The sequence below is a fragment of the Trichoderma gamsii genome (genome assembly GCF_001481775.2).
Source record: "Trichoderma gamsii strain T6085 chromosome Unknown Scaffold_16.2, whole genome shotgun sequence".
NCBI lineage: Eukaryota > Fungi > Ascomycota > Sordariomycetes > Hypocreales > Hypocreaceae > Trichoderma > Trichoderma gamsii.
The window spans coordinates 222,170-241,039 of record NW_020171353.1 but is presented as its reverse complement, the minus strand read 5'-3'; the positions used below and the strand labels follow the sequence as shown (position 1 = coordinate 241,039).

At 47.1% G+C, this 18,870-nt stretch overlaps 8 protein-coding genes across 8 annotated transcripts; 1 reads left to right on the top strand and 7 right to left on the bottom strand.

The window, feature by feature from the left end:
• Positions 1–382: 382 nt before the first annotated feature.
• TGAM01_v205239 (GTP-binding protein rho2) lies at positions 383–1,316 on the top strand (the record flags this gene model as incomplete). Its single annotated transcript, XM_024549603.1, has 4 exons — positions 383–417; positions 547–713; positions 814–962; positions 1,026–1,316. 4 exons carry the CDS (start codon positions 383–385, stop codon positions 1,314–1,316), a joined length of 642 nt encoding a protein of 213 aa, XP_024405636.1.
• An 878-nt stretch (positions 1,317–2,194) lies between these two features.
• On the bottom strand, positions 2,195–2,773 carry TGAM01_v205240 (hypothetical protein; the record flags this gene model as incomplete). The annotated part of the gene is made up of 1 exon (XM_018803371.1): positions 2,195–2,773. One exon carries the CDS (start codon positions 2,771–2,773, stop codon positions 2,195–2,197), a length of 579 nt encoding a protein of 192 aa, XP_018663409.1.
• A 626-nt stretch (positions 2,774–3,399) lies between these two features.
• TGAM01_v205238 (hypothetical protein) lies at positions 3,400–4,995 on the bottom strand (the record flags this gene model as incomplete). The annotated part of the gene is made up of 4 exons (XM_018803372.2): positions 3,400–4,120; positions 4,179–4,294; positions 4,353–4,642; positions 4,704–4,995. 4 exons carry the CDS (start codon positions 4,993–4,995, stop codon positions 3,400–3,402), a joined length of 1,419 nt encoding a protein of 472 aa, XP_018663410.1.
• A 375-nt stretch (positions 4,996–5,370) lies between these two features.
• On the bottom strand, positions 5,371–6,294 carry TGAM01_v205237 (hypothetical protein; the record flags this gene model as incomplete). The annotated part of the gene is made up of 3 exons (XM_018803373.1): positions 5,371–5,616; positions 5,677–5,918; positions 5,991–6,294. 3 exons carry the CDS (start codon positions 6,292–6,294, stop codon positions 5,371–5,373), a joined length of 792 nt encoding a protein of 263 aa, XP_018663411.1.
• Positions 6,295–10,286: 3,992 nt separating this feature from the next.
• Positions 10,287–11,021, bottom strand: TGAM01_v205236 (hypothetical protein; the record flags this gene model as incomplete). Its single annotated transcript, XM_024549602.1, has 2 exons — positions 10,287–10,540; positions 10,592–11,021. The coding sequence occupies 2 exons, from the start codon at positions 11,019–11,021 to the stop codon at positions 10,287–10,289; spliced, it is 684 nt and encodes a 227-aa protein (XP_024405635.1).
• An 890-nt stretch (positions 11,022–11,911) lies between these two features.
• On the bottom strand, positions 11,912–13,706 carry TGAM01_v205235 (hypothetical protein; the record flags this gene model as incomplete). The annotated part of the gene is made up of 2 exons (XM_024549601.1): positions 11,912–13,449; positions 13,511–13,706. 2 exons carry the CDS (start codon positions 13,704–13,706, stop codon positions 11,912–11,914), a joined length of 1,734 nt encoding a protein of 577 aa, XP_024405634.1.
• A 1,604-nt stretch (positions 13,707–15,310) lies between these two features.
• On the bottom strand, positions 15,311–16,021 carry TGAM01_v205234 (hypothetical protein; the record flags this gene model as incomplete). Its single annotated transcript, XM_024549600.1, has 1 exon — positions 15,311–16,021. The coding sequence occupies one exon, from the start codon at positions 16,019–16,021 to the stop codon at positions 15,311–15,313; it is 711 nt and encodes a 236-aa protein (XP_024405633.1).
• A 1,464-nt stretch (positions 16,022–17,485) lies between these two features.
• TGAM01_v205233 (NmrA-like family protein) lies at positions 17,486–18,585 on the bottom strand (the record flags this gene model as incomplete). The annotated part of the gene is made up of 2 exons (XM_018803377.1): positions 17,486–18,117; positions 18,171–18,585. 2 exons carry the CDS (start codon positions 18,583–18,585, stop codon positions 17,486–17,488), a joined length of 1,047 nt encoding a protein of 348 aa, XP_018663415.1.
• Between the last annotated feature and the right edge of the window lie 285 nt (positions 18,586–18,870).

The following is an 18,870-nucleotide window of genomic DNA, read 5'->3' as shown; positions in this document are numbered from 1 at the left end:
GGCCGAGTCCCTCTGCAGCCGACCGACCACTCGCAGGAATTAACTGGAGCCTCTTCAGCTCGTATTCCGACAGAATCGCCTGGCGACCAACCAGTCCGTTCCACCGCCCTGGTCGACCCGTATCCCCTAGACGCGACAGCACGATTTTTTCTGCGAGGCAGCACAGCAGCGGCGTTGCCGAGACGAAGATACAAAAGGCCGGCAGTTGAGCAGCATTTCCCCGGGGAACCGCTGCTTTAAACTGGTCCTGCCATCCACAGATCTTTCGGCGAATAGGCCGTAGGACTGGGGAAAGCTCCATTTGGCACAAGAATCAGCGCCTGGCCCTGTCTGTTGTTTATCCAACTGCCCATCCAGCAGCACATCATCACAGCAGTTCAAAATGTCCAACGGGAGTGCGTCAAACGTCATCCGCAGGTACGAATCAAAGCCAAAATCTTCCATGTCGCAAGCCCAGGGCTCGAATTTGTAACGGGCGACTGTCGAGGCTGGAGCGCCGGCAGTTCTGGATAAAGGACCGGCTTGCTGACCCATCGCAACGTGTAGGAAGCTCGTCATTATCGGAGACGGTGCCTGCGGCAAGACAAGTTTACTCAGCGTCTTCACACTTGGATATTTCCCTACAGTATGTTCATGTTTCCTTCTTCCCCAGATCTTGGGCCTGCCCCAGTCTAGATGGCATGTGCGGTCGCTAATCATTCGTATAGCATTATGTGAGTTCACGCTGCGCCTGCAGGACCCGCAGAGCCGAGATTAACGAGCTGGCTTAGATCCCAACCGTCTTCGAAAACTACGTAACCGACTGCAGAGTAGATGGCAAGTCCGTGCAGCTTGCCCTGTGGGATACGGCTGGTCAAGAAGATTACGAACGTTTACGGCCTCTTGCCTATTCCAAGGCGCATGTTATCCTAATAGGCTTTTCGGTTGATACACCCGATTCTCTTGACAATGTCAAGCACAAGGTTCGACGATACTGGGTGTCATTTGGATAGGACTTTCTTTTGGCTGATACATTACTACTATAGTGGATCGAAGAGGCTACTCGTCTTTGCGAAGGTGTACCCATCATTCTTGTTGGACTGAAAAAGGATCTGCGGGATGACCCTGTTGCCATTGAAGAGATGCGCAAGAAATCCCAACGATTCGTTACTGCCCACGACGGCGAAGGCGTTGCCCGAGAAATCGGAGCCAAGCGATATCTGGAATGCTCCAGTTTGAGCGGAGAGGGCGTCGACGATGTGTTCGAAGCCGCCACCAGAGCTGCCCTTCTTACATTCGAGAAGGGGGAGACTACCGGTTGCTGTGTCGTTCTGTAAAACGACATGCCAACCTGCTCTCACGAATCGACCCGACTTTGGTATATCTGTCTGGCCCAAAGACAGTGACCAAGTACACGTTACAGGCCCACATGCTGCTGAATGAGATCACGACACGATGTTTGAGTCCCCACAGCTTGCTATTACTCGCTTATATGAACGCATACACTTGAAGTTCATCTCCTACCGCGAAGAGTGTCCGCATATTTTGCATTACCATCTCACGGCTTTTAAACCAATATTATCCGGATGCTCTGTTGAAACGGCTGATTCTCATCATATGAGGTAACACAAAAAAGCATACAACTATTCGAGAACATAGTTTCAACCTCAGAGTTGAAATCGCTACAATTTTCCTTCACTGTTCTTTTTGGCTTATCTGTTGGAAATATGTCTTGTCTATTTTTTTTTTTTACCATCCTGTATTCTCGCAATGTTTTGGCAAGCGTATTTTGTTGCAGCGGAGAAAAAGCGCTCTTAACTCGAAAGCGACTTCAACCTCTGTACTAATATGGTTGGTCGCATAGATCAACAACTGGTTTTTCTTTTTTCCTCTCTGGGGTATATTGGGGGGTGGTTTTTCTGGACGGAAAAGGGTGAATGATGGAGAAGGCGATATCTATACTCCACTGATGGCAATAAAATTGTCGAGCCTCCCAATTGCGTGCTATGTTTACTGCTTGTGACTGATTGCTGATCGCATATCCATTATGCTTCTTTTACATGTCCTCGGTATCATATGTTATCAAAGATGCCAGCAACGGTACCCTGAGGTGTTGTGATACTATACAATGCTTAATATTCGTACATAACGTGTCTATCTCGTTTCTTCTTTTCTTTTTCCCCCCCTCTCCTCCCGCTGAACCATATCAAACTCTCTACCTCTTCCACTCATGATTCCACGCCTCCTTCGCCGGACTGTCCGTCTGAAACCTCGCATATTCTATCGGCACACCGTCAAGTCCATAAACGCCCTTCTTCTCCATCGCAACTCGGTACAGGTACCCCTCCCCTCTGGATCCAGGCCCAACCGTCTTCCGCAGCTCCTCGCAGGCGTTGTACATTCCCGCGTGCATCCTGCTCCTCTCCTTGTCAATGGCCTCGTGCTGCTTTCGGCGGAAGAGCTGCCAGGCGCGATGGATGGTCCAGTGGCGCAGGTATCGCAGGCGGGCCATGCGCAGCGGGGGAGGGGCCGGCGAGAACATGTTGCGGCGCAGGGTGCGGATGCGGAAGAAGTTTTCGGACTTGGGGGCTTGGCGGTTGCGGCGGACGGCTTTGGGGGCAGAGCCGCCGGCTGGGGGAGGAGCTTTGCGGGCGAGGGAGGAGGAGGTTGTTGAGAAGAGGCGTGAGGTTGATGTCGATGTCATGGCTGCGGTTGCGGTTGCGGTGCTGGTGGTGTTTCGTGAGAGGAGGGAGAGCCGGCTGAAGAGCCCGGTGATTGACGTAGAGGAGGCCATTTTGAAGGAATCGGAGGTGTGAGATGAGCGGAATGGCTGCTTGTAGCTTTCCCAGCAGAGGAGTGCGGTTCTTGGTATCGCCTTGGTCGTTTCGAGTTTTCGTAGTCAATTCGAGGCTTATATGCAATGGCGGTCGCTCTTCAATGGTGGAATTGAGCTTGATTCCAGTATGCGGTCCAATTGCGCCTCTCTCTCTCGGTAATTAATCGAATTGGCGCCGGCAGGAGTATAATGTGCCGACTGTTGGAGGTATCTGCCAGAGCTTTTACATGAACCTTGAGAAAATGGCGACGATAGCGCCATGAGGAACTGTGCGCGGAGAAACGTAAGCCCGGCGGAGTCGGTATCGCCTTTTGGGCAGCACAGAAGTATGAATGAGCGACTGTAGCAACTCGACTCATTGTCAAATTATATACCATTATTTTTCTCTGGGAACCTATAGCTTTCCTTCTATCTATTTTTTTTTTGTTTATTTTTTACCTTTTTTTTTCCTCCCACAAAAGTGAATGTGACGTTCCGAAACCACGGCGCGATAGTCCGAGGTGCCAGTTGTGTATCATCAAGCCCACCTTTTCCTCGATCTATGTAATACAGCTTTCTACCTCTTCAGACGTTCATGCATTTATCTACCTAGATGACAGTCGCAATTGCCCATTGCCGGATACAAATATGCTCTCTAATATAGTTGAATCGATACTTGTCAACCACAAAATATCTTTCATTTGCCCAATCAATTGTTCAGAAGAGTGGATGTTGAGGTCACTCATGGAGCGTCTCGCTTCGACGAGCAGTGAGTCTCGACTTTCGGGCCGCGCCAATGAGTATGCCGTCGCAATTGCCCAAAATCGCACTTTTTTGAGCTCCAAAGGTAGTTCGTGGGAAGATTCCTGCAACAGGCTGATGAAGCGATCACATAGAGGACCAATGTCTGCCCAGTGGAAAGATGCAAGTCGTTTGAGCTCTGATATGATGACCAAACACGCAAGCTGCACCATTCTCTGTACCACAAAGACTGGATAATCCGTTTGTGCATCATCTTCCGGACATTTTGGCACGGACAGCACAAAATGGCTGACAACGCCGAGAATTTCGACCAAAACGGCCGATTCCGTCCAGAACAAGGCATTGCAGGTATTCAGATTCATCAAGGCAACAACTGGTGCCATCATCCGTAGCATGGCGTATATCCGTCCCCCTTGAGGAGCTACTTCTTCAGCATGATGAAGCAATGTGCGCAGCGTTTGTGGAATATCGTCTTTATTTGTCCTCTGAGGAGAATTGGCCAGCTGCCTTGGGATACAGAATCTCGGGTAGCGGTCGAGCATTGATGCGCCCATCAAATCAACCCTGCTCTTTTATTAAATTCTGTAAGTATATCGGGTTTTGATATGATCATTGCACTCACCAAAATGTCATCAGTACAATTTCGCTGTCTAAAGCATCGAATCCATGACGAAGATGGTATATTTGCTCCAAGCCATCCATATGCACGGTAAATCGCTTCCAATTGTCGACACGAGTCTGAGCTACGTTAGACTGACTCGCCTGAAGGGAAGATGAGTAGTGAAGAAAGTCTTACATCGACACATATAAACCCCATGATGGTCGCTATAACGCCCTCACTTATACAATCTTCGCGATCGTTGAGTCGAAGCGTCAGCTGGTGTAGCGACTTGCAGTAGTAGCTACTTGCTTCTGAGGTATCCGCAAATAGTTCATTATAGGCGATTGCGTTGTTTTTATGGACCAGACCATTGCGAATTACTACGGCTTGTGCAAGCCATAAGTCAAATGCGACTCTATCAGAGAGGCCAATCCGAAGCCACGATGACCGAAACGGTCGGTACACAAAGTCAGCTTCAGCCGTCACTATAGCCTAGAGTTAAAAACATAGTTATAGGAACAATCATCTCTCCTCAAGACCACTGACTGAAGGTAATAAGTTCTGAAGCGCGAGAATCATCGCCAATGTGACAGGATTGGAACGATGGCGGCATCCTCACAAGAGGGAGTAGCTCAGCCGCTGCTGCATTTGCCGGAACAGTGCCTGATGAAGGATTTGTGGCAGCAATCTGGAGAGGGATAATCTTGTATTTTGCCTTTTTGCGCCTTGAACGGCCGACATCTGCCATGACATGCCGACGAACCAATGCCTTGGTACGCTTGCTCTGGCCCTCGTCGGGACGAGAGATGTTGACAAAGGACAGATGTCTGGAAACCATGACTAGACACCGACAATTTGATGTGTTATTACAAGAGTATGTATTGAGTTAAGAAAAAAGTTGAAAAAAGATCAGGGAAAGAAGCTCCCAAGTCTTGAAAAGGAGCGCGGTCTTCTTATATGCCCGACTGGCCGGAAGGTTTCCTTGTTAGCCCCAGACACTAACTGGCATGGGGTTGCTCCACTCATCGGATCGGGGGGCCGGCCAAACAAACTAGCACGATGTAATAGCCACAAGAAGTGGCATGTAGACACACTGGGGGCCAATTGAGATCAATAATTAAGTGCTGCGATCACTGAAGTCTCAGATGATATTTAACTCTGATGTGAGATTAACCCATTTGAGCTCATAAAAGTATACAGAGACTACACATAACTAGTTGCCCACAATACCGCCGCTGACAGAAATACTTTCTCCAGTAATCCATCGGCTCTTCTCATTGGCGAGAAGCAGCACTGAATCAGCAATATCCTCAACAGTCCCAAATCTCCTCTCAGCCCTAGTCATGTTTAACAGCGTGTCTTTGAGCATTTCGAATTCGGGAGTCGGTGGCAAGGAGTCAGTAAGCACAGGACCTGGCATGACAGTGTTGATCGTGATGCGTTTGCCATCGCTTCCCAGCTAGACATGGTCATTAGCTTTTATCAACTGAATTGAGATGAAGAAGACTTTTGCACTTACATCTCTTGCGAGACTAAAAGTCAGAGCATCCATGGCTGCTTTTGCGGCTCCGTATACGGGCTCGATACCCAGCTTTGAAGCCACGCTTCCGACATTGATGATCCTTCCGCCTTGTGGCATATGGGGCACCGTAGCCTGGATGAGATACAGGGGGCCCAAAACACAGGCTTCAAAAGTTTTTTGGACGGTTTCTGGTGATGCGGTCAAGACAGGCTCCCTTGCAGCCCAGGCGGCATTGTTCACTAGTATAATAGAACAAGACATTAGTAAAATGCGTTCATTTGCAGCGAAGGCACCATTTGGATGATATTTACCAAGAATATCAATGCGATCGACCCCGAAAGCCTTGATAGCTTCGGCAACTAGCTTCTTTGTCCCCTCTGGCGTGGAAATGTCTTGTTGAATCACTACAGCGCTGTCCTTGCCTGCGACGGCTTCAATGCTGGCTGCGACTATCGCCGCTCGAGGGGCAGTAGCTTCCGAGACGTAGTTGATAGCCACGCGCGCACCGTTGCGAGCGAGAGCGATAGCAATAGCTGCTCCGATGCCGTTCTCTTTGCCGGAGCCGGTGACGATGGCAGTCTTGCCGAGCAGAGAGAGGGAGTCAATGGTAGACATTTTGGGTGTGTCAAGAAAATTAGAGGTGAATATTGTAAAGATGATGAAATGATATTGTTGAGTGTAGAGATTAAATTATGATATTTCAGAGGCATAGACTTGCTTTTATAGACAAATACAGCGTAATTCTACCTCATTCTCCACGCAGGAGATTCTATCTCCCCTGGCTGCTTGATTGACTCATTTTTGGATCATTGTATTTGTCAGATGAGCAATGACCACAAGTTATTATTAAACCTACCCATTTACGAAGCCAAATTCTGTGGATTGGCGTATATCTAGAAGCTCGTCGCAGCTATTCACATACCGTGAATGGCTTCTGTGTAGAAGCGGGTGGTTTAGCGTGACAGAAAGGGAAATAAGAGATCCCTGCCTGCGCTAGCGTTTGGCGGGACCATGCTTAATGTCAGATCAAGAGACTATTCCATAAATGGAAAAAGGAAATCCCTGTCTGCATGAGGCTTGAAGTTTCGGCTGTCCTGGTATCGGTGGTCATCGGTCCAAGTCGACGAGCAATTATTGACCTGCCGGTAAATGATGCAGCTGAGTAACCAGACGAATGTTTCAAAGTAATAGTCTCTCGATGTCTATCAATAGCTCTTGGTCATTGAAACCACTCACGGAATTATTACCGAGGGACAGTGGAGTACGCTTTTGAGCCGCGGCATGCGCACGCTTTGATCCATTGCGCCACGTATTATGAACGCATGATACTAGAATGCGAAATCTTTATGCGAACCTTCGGCGAGCCCCTTAGCAACTGTTTTTGTTCAATGTCGCTTCTCGCATCTAAAGATCCACCAGTGCTATGATACACTAGCCCAACTAGAGCCTCAGAGCCTCATATGGTGCCTGGAGAGGCTGAATAGATATCCTCATCACGTAAGTGAGAAATAAGTACTACACATTGAAGGTGACTGACTACCTTACCATGGATGTGACACCGCCTTACGCATCTGTCCAAGTGTAAAGTGTAAATTGCGATTCGCTGTCTCAATAGCCGTAGCAGCCAGTAGAAATCTGTAGCCAATAGAAATCTTCACAGAACAGCGACTCTGTGTAATTGCTTCGAGTAGCAGGCTGACAAGGTTGGGTGATGAGAAAGCGGAGAAACATTGAGGTACGGCTGCCTTGCCAAGGGTATGACTGAAGCTGTGTGGAGCGGCAGTGTAGAGCCACCTCGCATACATGCGTCTGTCCGCATGCAAATAATACCGATTCGCTACCTTTATATGGATCCCCACTCTGTCTCTCTGCCTTCTGCGATACAGGCTCCGATGGGATAGGATTCCATAAATTGAGAAGATTTAACTGCCAATTCTGCCGCGTTAGCTCTTCTCTGTAATCTGATGGAGAACAGGGGAAAAGTCAGTTTGCCCCGAGGTAGAGAAGTGGGAGCACCCGGTTTACACACACGTGAAGAGTATTGATATCAAGAAACCCTACAACTGAGACTGGGGCTGTCTTCATTTTCGGACGTACAGCAGCAAAGGATCATGAAAACATGCAAACTGATGATGTTGATCAGCAGGTTGCTTATCTAATCGTCTTCCTAGCTATCGAGCAAGAGGAAGAGGAGGGTATCCATTGTAGATTCATCTGCATCGGATTGATTCGAAAGGTCGCACCAGAGGTTCTTAAAAAATAAGGTGGAAAAGTTCAGGAGTTTCTCAAAAAAAGTGTCATGGCGTGTTCACCCGAGGACAGGGAGGATTTCATTCTTCACTTTAATAGTACCTGGGCGAACATCGATTTACGCAACGTCAAACTTCAGACACTGGAAAACTTGCTGCGCTAAGACTGATCTCTTTGCGGAAAATGCGCGAAAAATTCGTTGACAAGAGGTCTAGGCACATAATGGCTGGACTTTGTCAAAGAACAAAGACAGCTTAGGAATGGTGTATAAGTCAGGAGCTAGTAGCAATGACAGCGAAGCTTGTAGAAGTTACATGTATTAAATAGCAGCGTGTCAAATGAGAAACAGTTCTTTTACCGTCAATAAAGGTATAACAACCCAGATCTTTTATGGTACCAGGCACACTATCTGAGGGACAACTTTTAGGTTTGAGGTTGATGTTTGTAATAGAGATGTTAGCATATTACAGCGAGCCCAAACCAACGCCTACCGCCTCACGTTGGATGAATTAACGCGTGTCTCCATATCATGACAAGGGTGTATTGATCAAGTGAGTACGACTCATTCGTCTCGATCCTGAGAACAAACATTAATATTAGCAGCAGAGCGAGAACTATACCTATTACTCAAACAATGCGAAGTTTTTGTCCAAGCAATAGTTCAGCTGATTACATTTTGTTGAAAGAAATTTACACACAATGATAGTATATGGTCCCAGCCCCAACTAATAGTTTCAATCCATTGCCATATTTGCATATTGCGCCGTCATGGCTTGAAGGTCGAGAACATCCAAAGCACAGGACCATGATTCGCCAACAAAGAAGCCATGAATAAGGTAGTATCCCAATGACCAAAAGAAAAGGGGAGCGGAGCAGCCGAAGAAGGTCAAGTCTCCTGCAGTATCATCAAAGAGAGCAACAGTTGTCGCGCAGGCAAAGAACACCCCCACCCCCAAATTATGTATCAGCTAGTGATCAAAGAGCACATCAGCTTCGCAATATTAGACAAAAAATCATGTTATGAATGTTCAAAATGCCACTGCCAGACAAGGCAATACTGGTTGCACACCAACTGTATGGATCATGAAGCTGTGTATGTACAAGAGGTCTTGTCCTCGACTTCTCCTCTAGATAATTAAGGCCGTAATAGACAGCCTTTTTAAGTGTGTGTTATCTACCAACAGTTATTCTCTATTTCTGTTAAACGGGCAAAAGACAGTTTCAATAGCTTCATTCGCTGGCTATAGTCAACTTGTGATGTTAACCCTTGGTACAATATTCTCAGCTCCATGGTCATTGAACCGCAAAAATCGAGGATTACTGAACCGCTCAGATTTTGTTAGATATGGCCTGGAACGACAATAAATTCTACGTGTATGCGACGCAATATGGATATGAATCGCATTGCTACACACTAGGATTGGACCAATCATCTAAATATGAAGTGACAGTAATCGCTCACGACATCCAAGACGATCAAGATGATGAAGAAGATGAGGATGATGAAGAAGATAAAGACGACGAAGGAATCGAAATGAAAGAAAGACGGAGAAGCGTTTCAGATTCGGAAGAGAATGATGAATCAGAAACCGAAAGTTCGGGTGACTCAGCTTCATCTATGGCAAGCGATCATAAGAATTCTACCCAAATCTCCTCTGCTACGCCACCCGATGACCAGGGCAAGCGTGCGGCACACCATGATGGCCCTATGCACGTCACAGCTATAACTCCTAGCGGTGGCCACATCCAAGGGACTCGACGACCAGACCATTGGTCAGTACAATTAAATGGTAGTGGCCGATATCTCCTGGTATATGCAGCAAGATTTGCAGGATCATTGGGCCCTAATTACACCACGAGCTGGGTTCGGGACGCAAGCAATAACATTCTGGGTCATATCATTTCAGTCGGTTTCTTTAAGGGCTCGGAAATAGCTCTTATTTTGCCGGCGGCGGAGGTTTTCGAACACGCATGTAACAAATCAAATCCACTAAAAGAGACTGATCAAGAGATTGTGGGGGGACCGGAGTGTGTTTCGAAAGATGTAGAAGTAGAAAACAATGGACAAGCGGAGAAGGAAAGCCTATAGTCTACGTTTTTTGATATAGTTTGTCCAGCTACTGCGATTTTTCTTCTGTTACACAAGACAGACATTATCAAGTGTGTCTTATTTTACTTACCAACTTCTCATAAGAGAACTACTTGCATCAGAGATACAACAAGAAGTAGCATTCTGGCGTATATTTTGGATAGGCAGCGCCATATTGTACAGCTCTTTATGGATAACTCAGGCTCAGTTTTATTATTAATGATGCTAAAGAGAGATGATCGCGCACTTGTGATTAGAGGCACCCCACTTACTTGATCTCGGGATGCTTTACCAAGATCCAAGTATCGTAACTCCCCTCGCGGCCCCATTGAGCCATATCTTGTTTCAGGCTATCCAGCTCCTCGAAACCATGTTTCGCATACATATCGACTGCTTTCTGCCCCATGGACATCATATACAAATCCAACCCTAGTTGATTGCCTTGTTCTACACCTGACTTGACAAGCATGCTGCCGATTCCTCGGCGATGATGGTCGGGATGCACTCCCAGGTAATCGAGCTCTATTCTCCCTTCAGCGACATGACTTTGAAGAAAAAATCGATAATACTTACTAATATAAGGGCCTTTAGGGGCATGCTTATGAAATTGCTCAGTAACGAGATCATCCGAGTTTTCAACCTCGGGTCGGATGGCCCAGTCGGCTGCCTCGTAGGCTGCCTGGAAGCGAGCCTTATCCTGTTCACTCACATCCGGGACTTGGGCATCAAGCCAGGAATCTGCGTGCGACGCCGGTAATATCCATCGAGCATAGCCAACAACTTGACCAGTTGCCGTGTCTATGACTTTCTGATGCCGTCGTACATCTCTCTCCTTCAGGAGATTGGTGGGCATTCTGGCCGCAGCAGATTCGATAATTGCATCGAGAGGCTTGTCCCAATTCATGTTCCACCAAGGCTCGCCGTAAAAAGCTGTCATGTTGGAATTTGCCAGACCGACGGCATCGTCTACCGTGCAATTGGGCACAAGCCTATATGTAGCCATTTTCTTTGACTTTTACCTTGGACTTGGCGATAATGGAGGCGAGACGCGCAACAATTGCGGGGGTCTGTATGAAACAAAACAGACAGGCGCCAGTTGATGAGCTTGCGATCCGATCAAGTCCCGAATGCATTCAGAAGGGACACGTACAGGCTATAAATAAAATAGCCATAGTGTATACACAAGTAACTGATGTTATTTAGGACACAGTGTCCTTCACTCATTCGTAGACATTGGCCTCGGAATCACGGCTTCTTCAGCACAGCGAAGTCGCATGCTGAGCTGTAGCTAATGCCGCTAAAATCCTTGAGAGGGACTTTCTAACAGTTAACAGGGACACAAAAGGCATTGCTGCCTAGCTACCCATGCCGAGCCACATAACTTGTATTTATTCCCGAGTCTAAGTAAAACAAGTTGTCCTACCAAAGTCGTTCCATTCAATTAGAAGCCAAAGGGGAGGAGTAAAAAAAGACACCTTTTGCCTTTACACAAGCCCCGAATATACTAGTAGGTACCTGCGGTAGGTATAAGGCCGCAAACATGTACCATTAGTCCAGATTTACGAAACAAGTCGAATTAAGTAGCGCGAGTGACTTTGGCCTCAAGGAAGTTACAACATGTGTTATGATTTGTTAACCAGTGTTAATGAATTTCTTTGTGGGAAGGTCGTTCTAATTTTAATCGACATTGTCGCAACTCGCAGGCCTCTCGAGAATGGCGACAGAATCGATACAAAAAACCACCGGTTTTGTAAGGTACATATCATTCAATTATCAATGTTACAATTGGCGTTCCGCACCCATTGCATGAGAATTGATTGGAAAGTCACTCAGAACAGTTCATTTCAGCCAGTATGCTTTTATTTTAATCATTTGTACTCATTGAAGCCCCTCTCACGCCATATATAGCTTATGATACTTCAAAGGATCTACATGAAGCCTCTCATACAATGGATCATAGGCATCTCTTACGACTCCCATATCATAGCGTATGTTATCGTATGCTTTATTCTCAAAGGGATTCTCGCCACCGTGATACAGAAAGTTTTCAACTTCCTCGTCAAACCAAATTGCGCGCCCTGGCATCTGACGACTGGGACTGAGGTCAGATACAGCAAACGTGACTTTGGGTTTCGTGAGCCGCTCATGCCAACATAGAGTGTCGCGCATATCCTCCAGTAACTGGCGCTGTGTGTTAGATCCCATGCACAAAAATCCCAGCTCAAGCGACTGTAGCGCGGGAAGCTGTGAGAGCGTTGATATCAAGTCAGCGGAATCCACAGGAAAGTTCCATAGCCGAAAATGCTGTAACCATGTCCAGCAATCAATGGGAAGAAACGTTTGCAGCGCTGGTGGCCTTTCATGGTGGGGGTAACGGTTGGGAGAATAGCTGAAATGGTTCATGCTTGTTTCCAAGCTGAAATGCTCTAGTTGAGAAGCTTTTGCTAAAGCATTTCGCATAAGACTCTGGCGAAAATCTGTCCAACTGTATTCCACCATAAGGGATAAATGTAATCTCTTCAAGCCCGGAAGCTGAAGGCAGGAGAGAAGATCCGAATATTCCTGAGATGGTTCTTCGAAGATACGGCAGTTAAGGCCAGTATGAAGATAGTGGGAGTCAATAAGAAACTCAGAGACGCGATGATGCTGTTGCTGTTGAGCCAAAATCTTTGTAACTAGGCAATAGCCGCGCCATCGCGCTTTTGAATCTTCCCACGGCGCAGGTTCTTCGCCAGGATAGCCAGGAAGCTTCGTTGGCCAGCCACGGGGAATTGGATAATTAAATCCAGAGGGAAAAGCCCGAATCATAGGAGTCTCGTAGAGAGGAGTGAATAGCCACCCATGAGCAGCAGGTGTAACAGAGACTCTTCGTAGAGCGGGGAACCGTTGCAAGGCGTATTGAAATGCCTCAATATCAGCTCCATGAGCCACCACGTCGTCTTGCTGACGTACTAGATCTTGGTAATATGTCCATGATTCTTCTAGCGATAACTCGGCATTTACTTGTCGTGATATAGCAAGGTGTTCAGGGCGGCCTGGGTCCTCTCCCCTTCGGCGCTGTCTCAAATCATTGAGGTTCATATCCCGTCTCGTTTGAAACCATTCCATACCTGTTATTGACCTATCAAAATACAATCTCGAGACTTCTTCGGGAAGCGCATTGTCGGAATGATCAGTACTGGAATGACATAAGCGGGCATCGTCATAAATAAGCTCGATGATGCCTTGGCGATACACATCATGATCGGCAATAGAGCGAAGGACGTGAATATTGAGTGGATTGGCAGAGAGAAAGACTCGGCTGATGCGTAACTTGACGACACGAAAGAGTCTGCAAGTCAAGCGTAGATTCTTGATTGAGCGATTGTCTAGATGGCTCACAAGATTCGTAATGAGCTCGGGAGGCAGTGTGGTTAGAAGAGAAGGATGATCTGAAGCTTGCATTAGATTTTTGAAGGCTTTATTCGTTGACTGAGTAGGGAACCAACGCACCAGGCGATATAAAGGGCGTGTATTCGCAATGGGTAGCATCCAAGACTGGAAACTCAATGGGAAAGTCGAGGCGTATGCGCTCGGTTCTCCTGGCCAAGGCGGCCTTTGACAGAATGTTTTCAAAATCGTCGTCTTCTTCTTCTTCTTCTTCTCCATTGTCCTGGCGGTGAACAGATTTTGATGAGCTAATTCCCATCGTTGTGTAAGTGACGAGTGCTGGACGAATCTGGGAGCGGGGTCTATAGGCTCCTTATATAGTACTTAGGTGCCTAGGTAGGTAGGTAATCGAGAGGGGAGATTTTATCTAAAACACCACTAAATCTTACACGTCCCTCCACGGACATCATCAATCTTGGCCAAATCATCCATGATTGACCCCAGCTTCCTAATGTTGTCCTCTTTTATCCCTCTCCTCTTATTCGCAGCCTTTAATCACGCGGAACGGCTCATGCCTGCACCCGCCAAGTGTACTGAACACAGCTATGAAGGCATTGTTAGGATCCTGTACAATGGTGTAAGCTAATAATCCAGCTTCTCCCGCAGCTTCAGCCATCTCCAAGGCAGAGCGGATAGCCACCATACTACTATCCACCGCTTCTCCTACAAAGGGGATGAAAAAAAGAACAGCACCGATGAAATTAGCAATCATCTCCTAAAGCTCTTGCTTTTTAATTTCATTGGCCTCCTTGACAACCTTTTCCATGCTCGCCACGGCGGATGCTTAAAGACTGTGGGACAAGTTATCGCATGGTTACTAAGAACACGATTTTGGCAGTCTGGTGAGTTGTCGCAGATGGCGCCACAAGCTGTTACCTCGCAACTGGAACAGCATATGCTCTTGCGTGTCTCTTCGCACTTAATGAAGTTATCGGCATATCCGTTGCCCATAAAGGCATTAATCTAAGTAAGGACCAGCTCCATAGTATACTCCTCATAGATTTTAAACTTGTCGTCATAGCCGCTGTTAACAATATCCTTGTACTTGGCTAACGCGTCGCTCATAATATGGAGTTCTAAATCGATGATGTACTGATCCATGCAGTAGAAGGGAATACTACCTTTGTTATCTGTAAGCTGGTCCAGACTGGTGTAATTTGCGTTGCGATTTGCATAATAATCGCCTTTAATGACAGCGACAAAGTTGTCGTCAGGGCCGTCGTCCTCTTTAGTGCCACTAGATAAGAGATTTCGCTTGCTGGCATTCATATTCACGTGGCAGTAAAGGGGCAATTACTTACTCCACGTACTCTTGCAAGTCAACAGCCCAGTCACTTGTTCCTGCAAAGTTGTACGAGGCATACAGAGTGGCTCGAGCTGCCTTTTAAAATACTTGAAACCCCGTGGCATCGATGTGAAGATAGAGATCCTCGATGCGTCCGTCAATCCGGTTGATAGTACAAAGGATTGGAAGACTGTTGACTGGGAAGCAGCAGTAGATGAGGCCGTGAAAGCAGGAAAAGGCACCAAAGAACAGCTAGAAGATTTGATGAAGGAAGCGAATAAGGATTTCTATGGACCCCCAGCTGATGGTTCTGATCCAAGTGAAGACCAAAGAAAAGCGGACGATCACAGAACAGTCATAGGGGCTTTTACGAATGCACATAACAAAGCTGCAGGATGTCTCCCAAAACCACCAGCAAAAAAATAAGATCAGGACAAGAGACGAGAGAGATATTTGGAATTCTACGTAGTTGGCGGTTTGAAAACGTTAGTATTCAATTATTTTAAACTTATATTTCACCTTATAAAAATCTCTCTCCATCATTTGATCTAGCTTAGTTATTGTATTATACAGTCATCTTATTCTACCTCTAAGCAAAGCTCAATAAAAGGATAACCACTAAAGGACCACAACTCTTCGTCAATGTCATCCATATTCTGTACTAGCCACCCCTTCTGGCTTTCCCATTCCTCTGCTAACTCAATCTGAGCTTTAGTCAACATGAGCCCCGTCTGAATGTCAAGAAACCTAACATTATCGATAGGACAAACGCCATACGAGCCAGCGGTTGCCCCCCAGAAATGCATGTCATGCGATATGGCCAAGTGCACTTCCCGCAGAACGGTAAACTGCGTGAACCTGGAGCTCGTAAATCTAGTAAATGTTTCGGCCCAGTCTTCAAATTCTCTCCCCGTTGGAACGGTGAACCTAAGCCGCTGAATATCGGCCGCATGCGGGTCAAGGGCGTACAGATTGTGGTGTTCGAGGCAGATCATGTCCTCGTTAAAGTTAACCCAAATATACCGAGTCTCGGAGTCGCCAGGTAAGGTAGTGAAGAATGCTTTCTGATATGGGGCGAGTTGACGAGACTCCTGGCAGACATGCATGAGTTCCGCTTGTGGAATCATAGAGGCAAAATAACGGTCCGAGCCTGCAAAACGGTGGCCCTCAAAACGGCCTGGCTTGGGCGTTGTGCGGACGTGGATGAGACGTGGGTACGCTGCCAAGGCCCAGATTTGACTGCGAATGTCAAAGGGGAGGCGTGAGAAGGAAAGAAACGTGGTGGCCATTGTCATTGACGGTTGACTAGTATTATTTCACATGTGCAAATAGTCCCACAAGTAAGCTGGCCATTAAGTATATATGTTCAACATCAAAACCAATAGATTGTGGATAATGGCAGAAATTACCGCGAACTCCAGTCTAATCAAAAGGAAGCAATCGGTCCGGTAAGGTTGGCTGTGTGCTGCACGATGTACGGGAGGAGGAAATTGTTTACAGGAGGGAGAGTCAAGACGGCGATTACTATAAATGGAGTAAACGGAGTGCATGTTTGTTTGTGCGGAGTACGGAAGCGGTGCGGGCCCGGGCCTGGACGAGTCGAGCCCGCTTCTTTAACCCGACATGACATGTAACCAGCCATTTAAAGGCCCAATGGAAATCTTCAAGTCACCGCAGCAGATACCAGGTATCCAGGTACATGCATTCATGCATACATGCATACATTCACTCTGAAAATGCCCCAAAGCTCATCTTTTGGGCGGCTCCTAGTGGCACGTCAGCCGGAAGGCGGCAGATCTCCCTAGCACGCCCACTGAGACCTCATCAGCTGCCAGTGCTAGCCGCTTCTAGGCACTGTTCCGCGAATCTTTGCAAATTGCCTGGGGCGTGGTGGCGCAGGCCAAGAAATGTTAGATGCTCGACCAACAGCAGTAACTCCAAGTTCCAAATGAGCATATGGGCACAAGTACCAACTTGGCTCCAAGAGGTAGGAGGCTCTTGCGACTTGTTGGGCTACCTTTAACAGAGCATCACCGATGGCGAGAAGTTTGGGGTGCACAAGGTACATGTATATACATGGTGGGCCCCGACATCCGAAGTGCTTTTCGGCCCCCAGCCAGGGTAGTTAGATGAGAAATAGAATTGATAAAAAGCTTTTTGTTTAGCTTATTTCTCACGAATGTAACTGCGTGTTGGTTGAAAGCCTCGGCCGCCTCGTCGCGTGACTCTTAATTTTTCCTTACGAGCAGAGGAGAGCCCATCTTCGACATCTTCGAGGAGTCGCCATTACCCAGCCTGGTTCTCTACAGAGTCTACACCTCTGATCCGTTTTCTTTCAATCTTGTTCCTTAACGTTGTCCCATCTTTTTTACAGCTGTTCATACTATCTTAGAACGTGACACTTGCGTAAAAGAACCACACTTATTTGCCGTTTACAATGAAGCGCCGGTATCCAGTGGCAACCACTGACGGCCACCTCAGGCTCATCAGAGGAGTCACCACAGGTGATCCCTTGTTGAAATTGTTATCAGCAACCCCCCTTGGCGCGCGCTGGTGTTCCCGGACCATTAACCACCAGAGTGTAGATTTATATTATGTAACTATTGCTACTATTGCTACTATTGCTAGTCGTAAATACGGCTTGTAATTAGATATTCCCAAATTTAGACTGACATGTACCCTATGTAGCTTCAACTGGAGTGTTAAATAACAGGCTTATGGTGCTAGACGACTTTTCCCTTAGTGTCCCATCACTATCCGACAACCTCACCAATGCCTGCCAAGGTATAGCCGCTCTTCAATACAGACTTCTCAGACTTCTCGGGATCATAGTCAACAGATCTCATCCATTCCTCGACAGTTCTGATGCGATCTGGCTTAATTTTATCCAGACGCTGATAGTCCCTCGTCCACAGCCCCGTGTTACCAATGCTATTCGTCCAGACCGTGAACCAGTTATAAAACATCTTTTGCGGCGTCCAAAGCGTAGGGTCATCGTATCCCGGTGAATGGGCCACACCTAATTTAATAAGTGGAAAGATCTGACGAAATTTCTCTTCGGTCATTGGAACGTATTTTGACGGCTTGCCTGTGACTGCTGTAAGTGCGGCAGCGAGCTCTGCTCCTGAAGTGTGCTTGATGCCCACGCTCAAGAGGTCTCCGCGGAACTCTTCGGGGTTCTCAAACATGTACCGCGCAAACCAGGCGAGATCTCTCAGAGATACGAGTGCCATGCAGCCGCTCTCTCCTAAGAATAAATCCCAGATCCATTCGCCAGTCTTTTCGTCAAGCTTGGGAGCACGTCGATACAGGCTGTCCTCAGCGTACGGGCCGCTTTCCAACAGGCTCCAGTTCATGACATCTGTTGGCTGAGACTTGAGGTATTCTAGAATGTAGACTTAGTAGAAGCACAGTCAAGTAGAAGCCATGACTCCATACCTCCGAATTTGGCCTTTCCATCCACAAACGGGACGCGGAATTTGGGATTGAAGCCGCTCTTCTTGGACACGAATGGCAGAGTGCTGTAGATGAAGTGCTTTACACCAGCCCAGAGCGCGAGTTCGTAGATGCGAATACTCCAATAGATTTCGCTCTTCTCTCCAATTGCGAACCCATTTGTATTCACAAAGACAGACTCAATGTTCTCAAAGGCAGATGTGAGCACTTCTTCGTCATAAGTATCGCCCTGGGCGACTTCGATGCCGGGCAAAGCCGCCAACTTCTTGGGCTCTTCTTTTTCTGTATCTCGACTGAGGATGCGCACTTTATGGCCTGCCTGGGCAAGTTCTTGGGCAACATACGAGTTTTGTGCTCCTGCGCCACCAAGAATAAGAATGTTCAACGACCGTGCCATCTTGAAGGCGCGAATTGAGTAGATGACATGAAGTAATAGTTTATTTCTCGAAGTCTATACTTCTTTTCAGGGAGATCACTCCATATTTATAGTGCATCATTCTTCTCTCCTCTTTTACGACCGACATTCTATCTCACGGATTCTGAGCTAAACTCGGCCTTCATTAATAATGTGGATTGTGTAATTCTCTTTTCGTTGTCTTTTGTTGTCTGTTTAAACTATGCTCCAATGATGGCTTTCTGACACCGCTGAAACTGACCTTGGCTGACCATTACCTGATTAGTG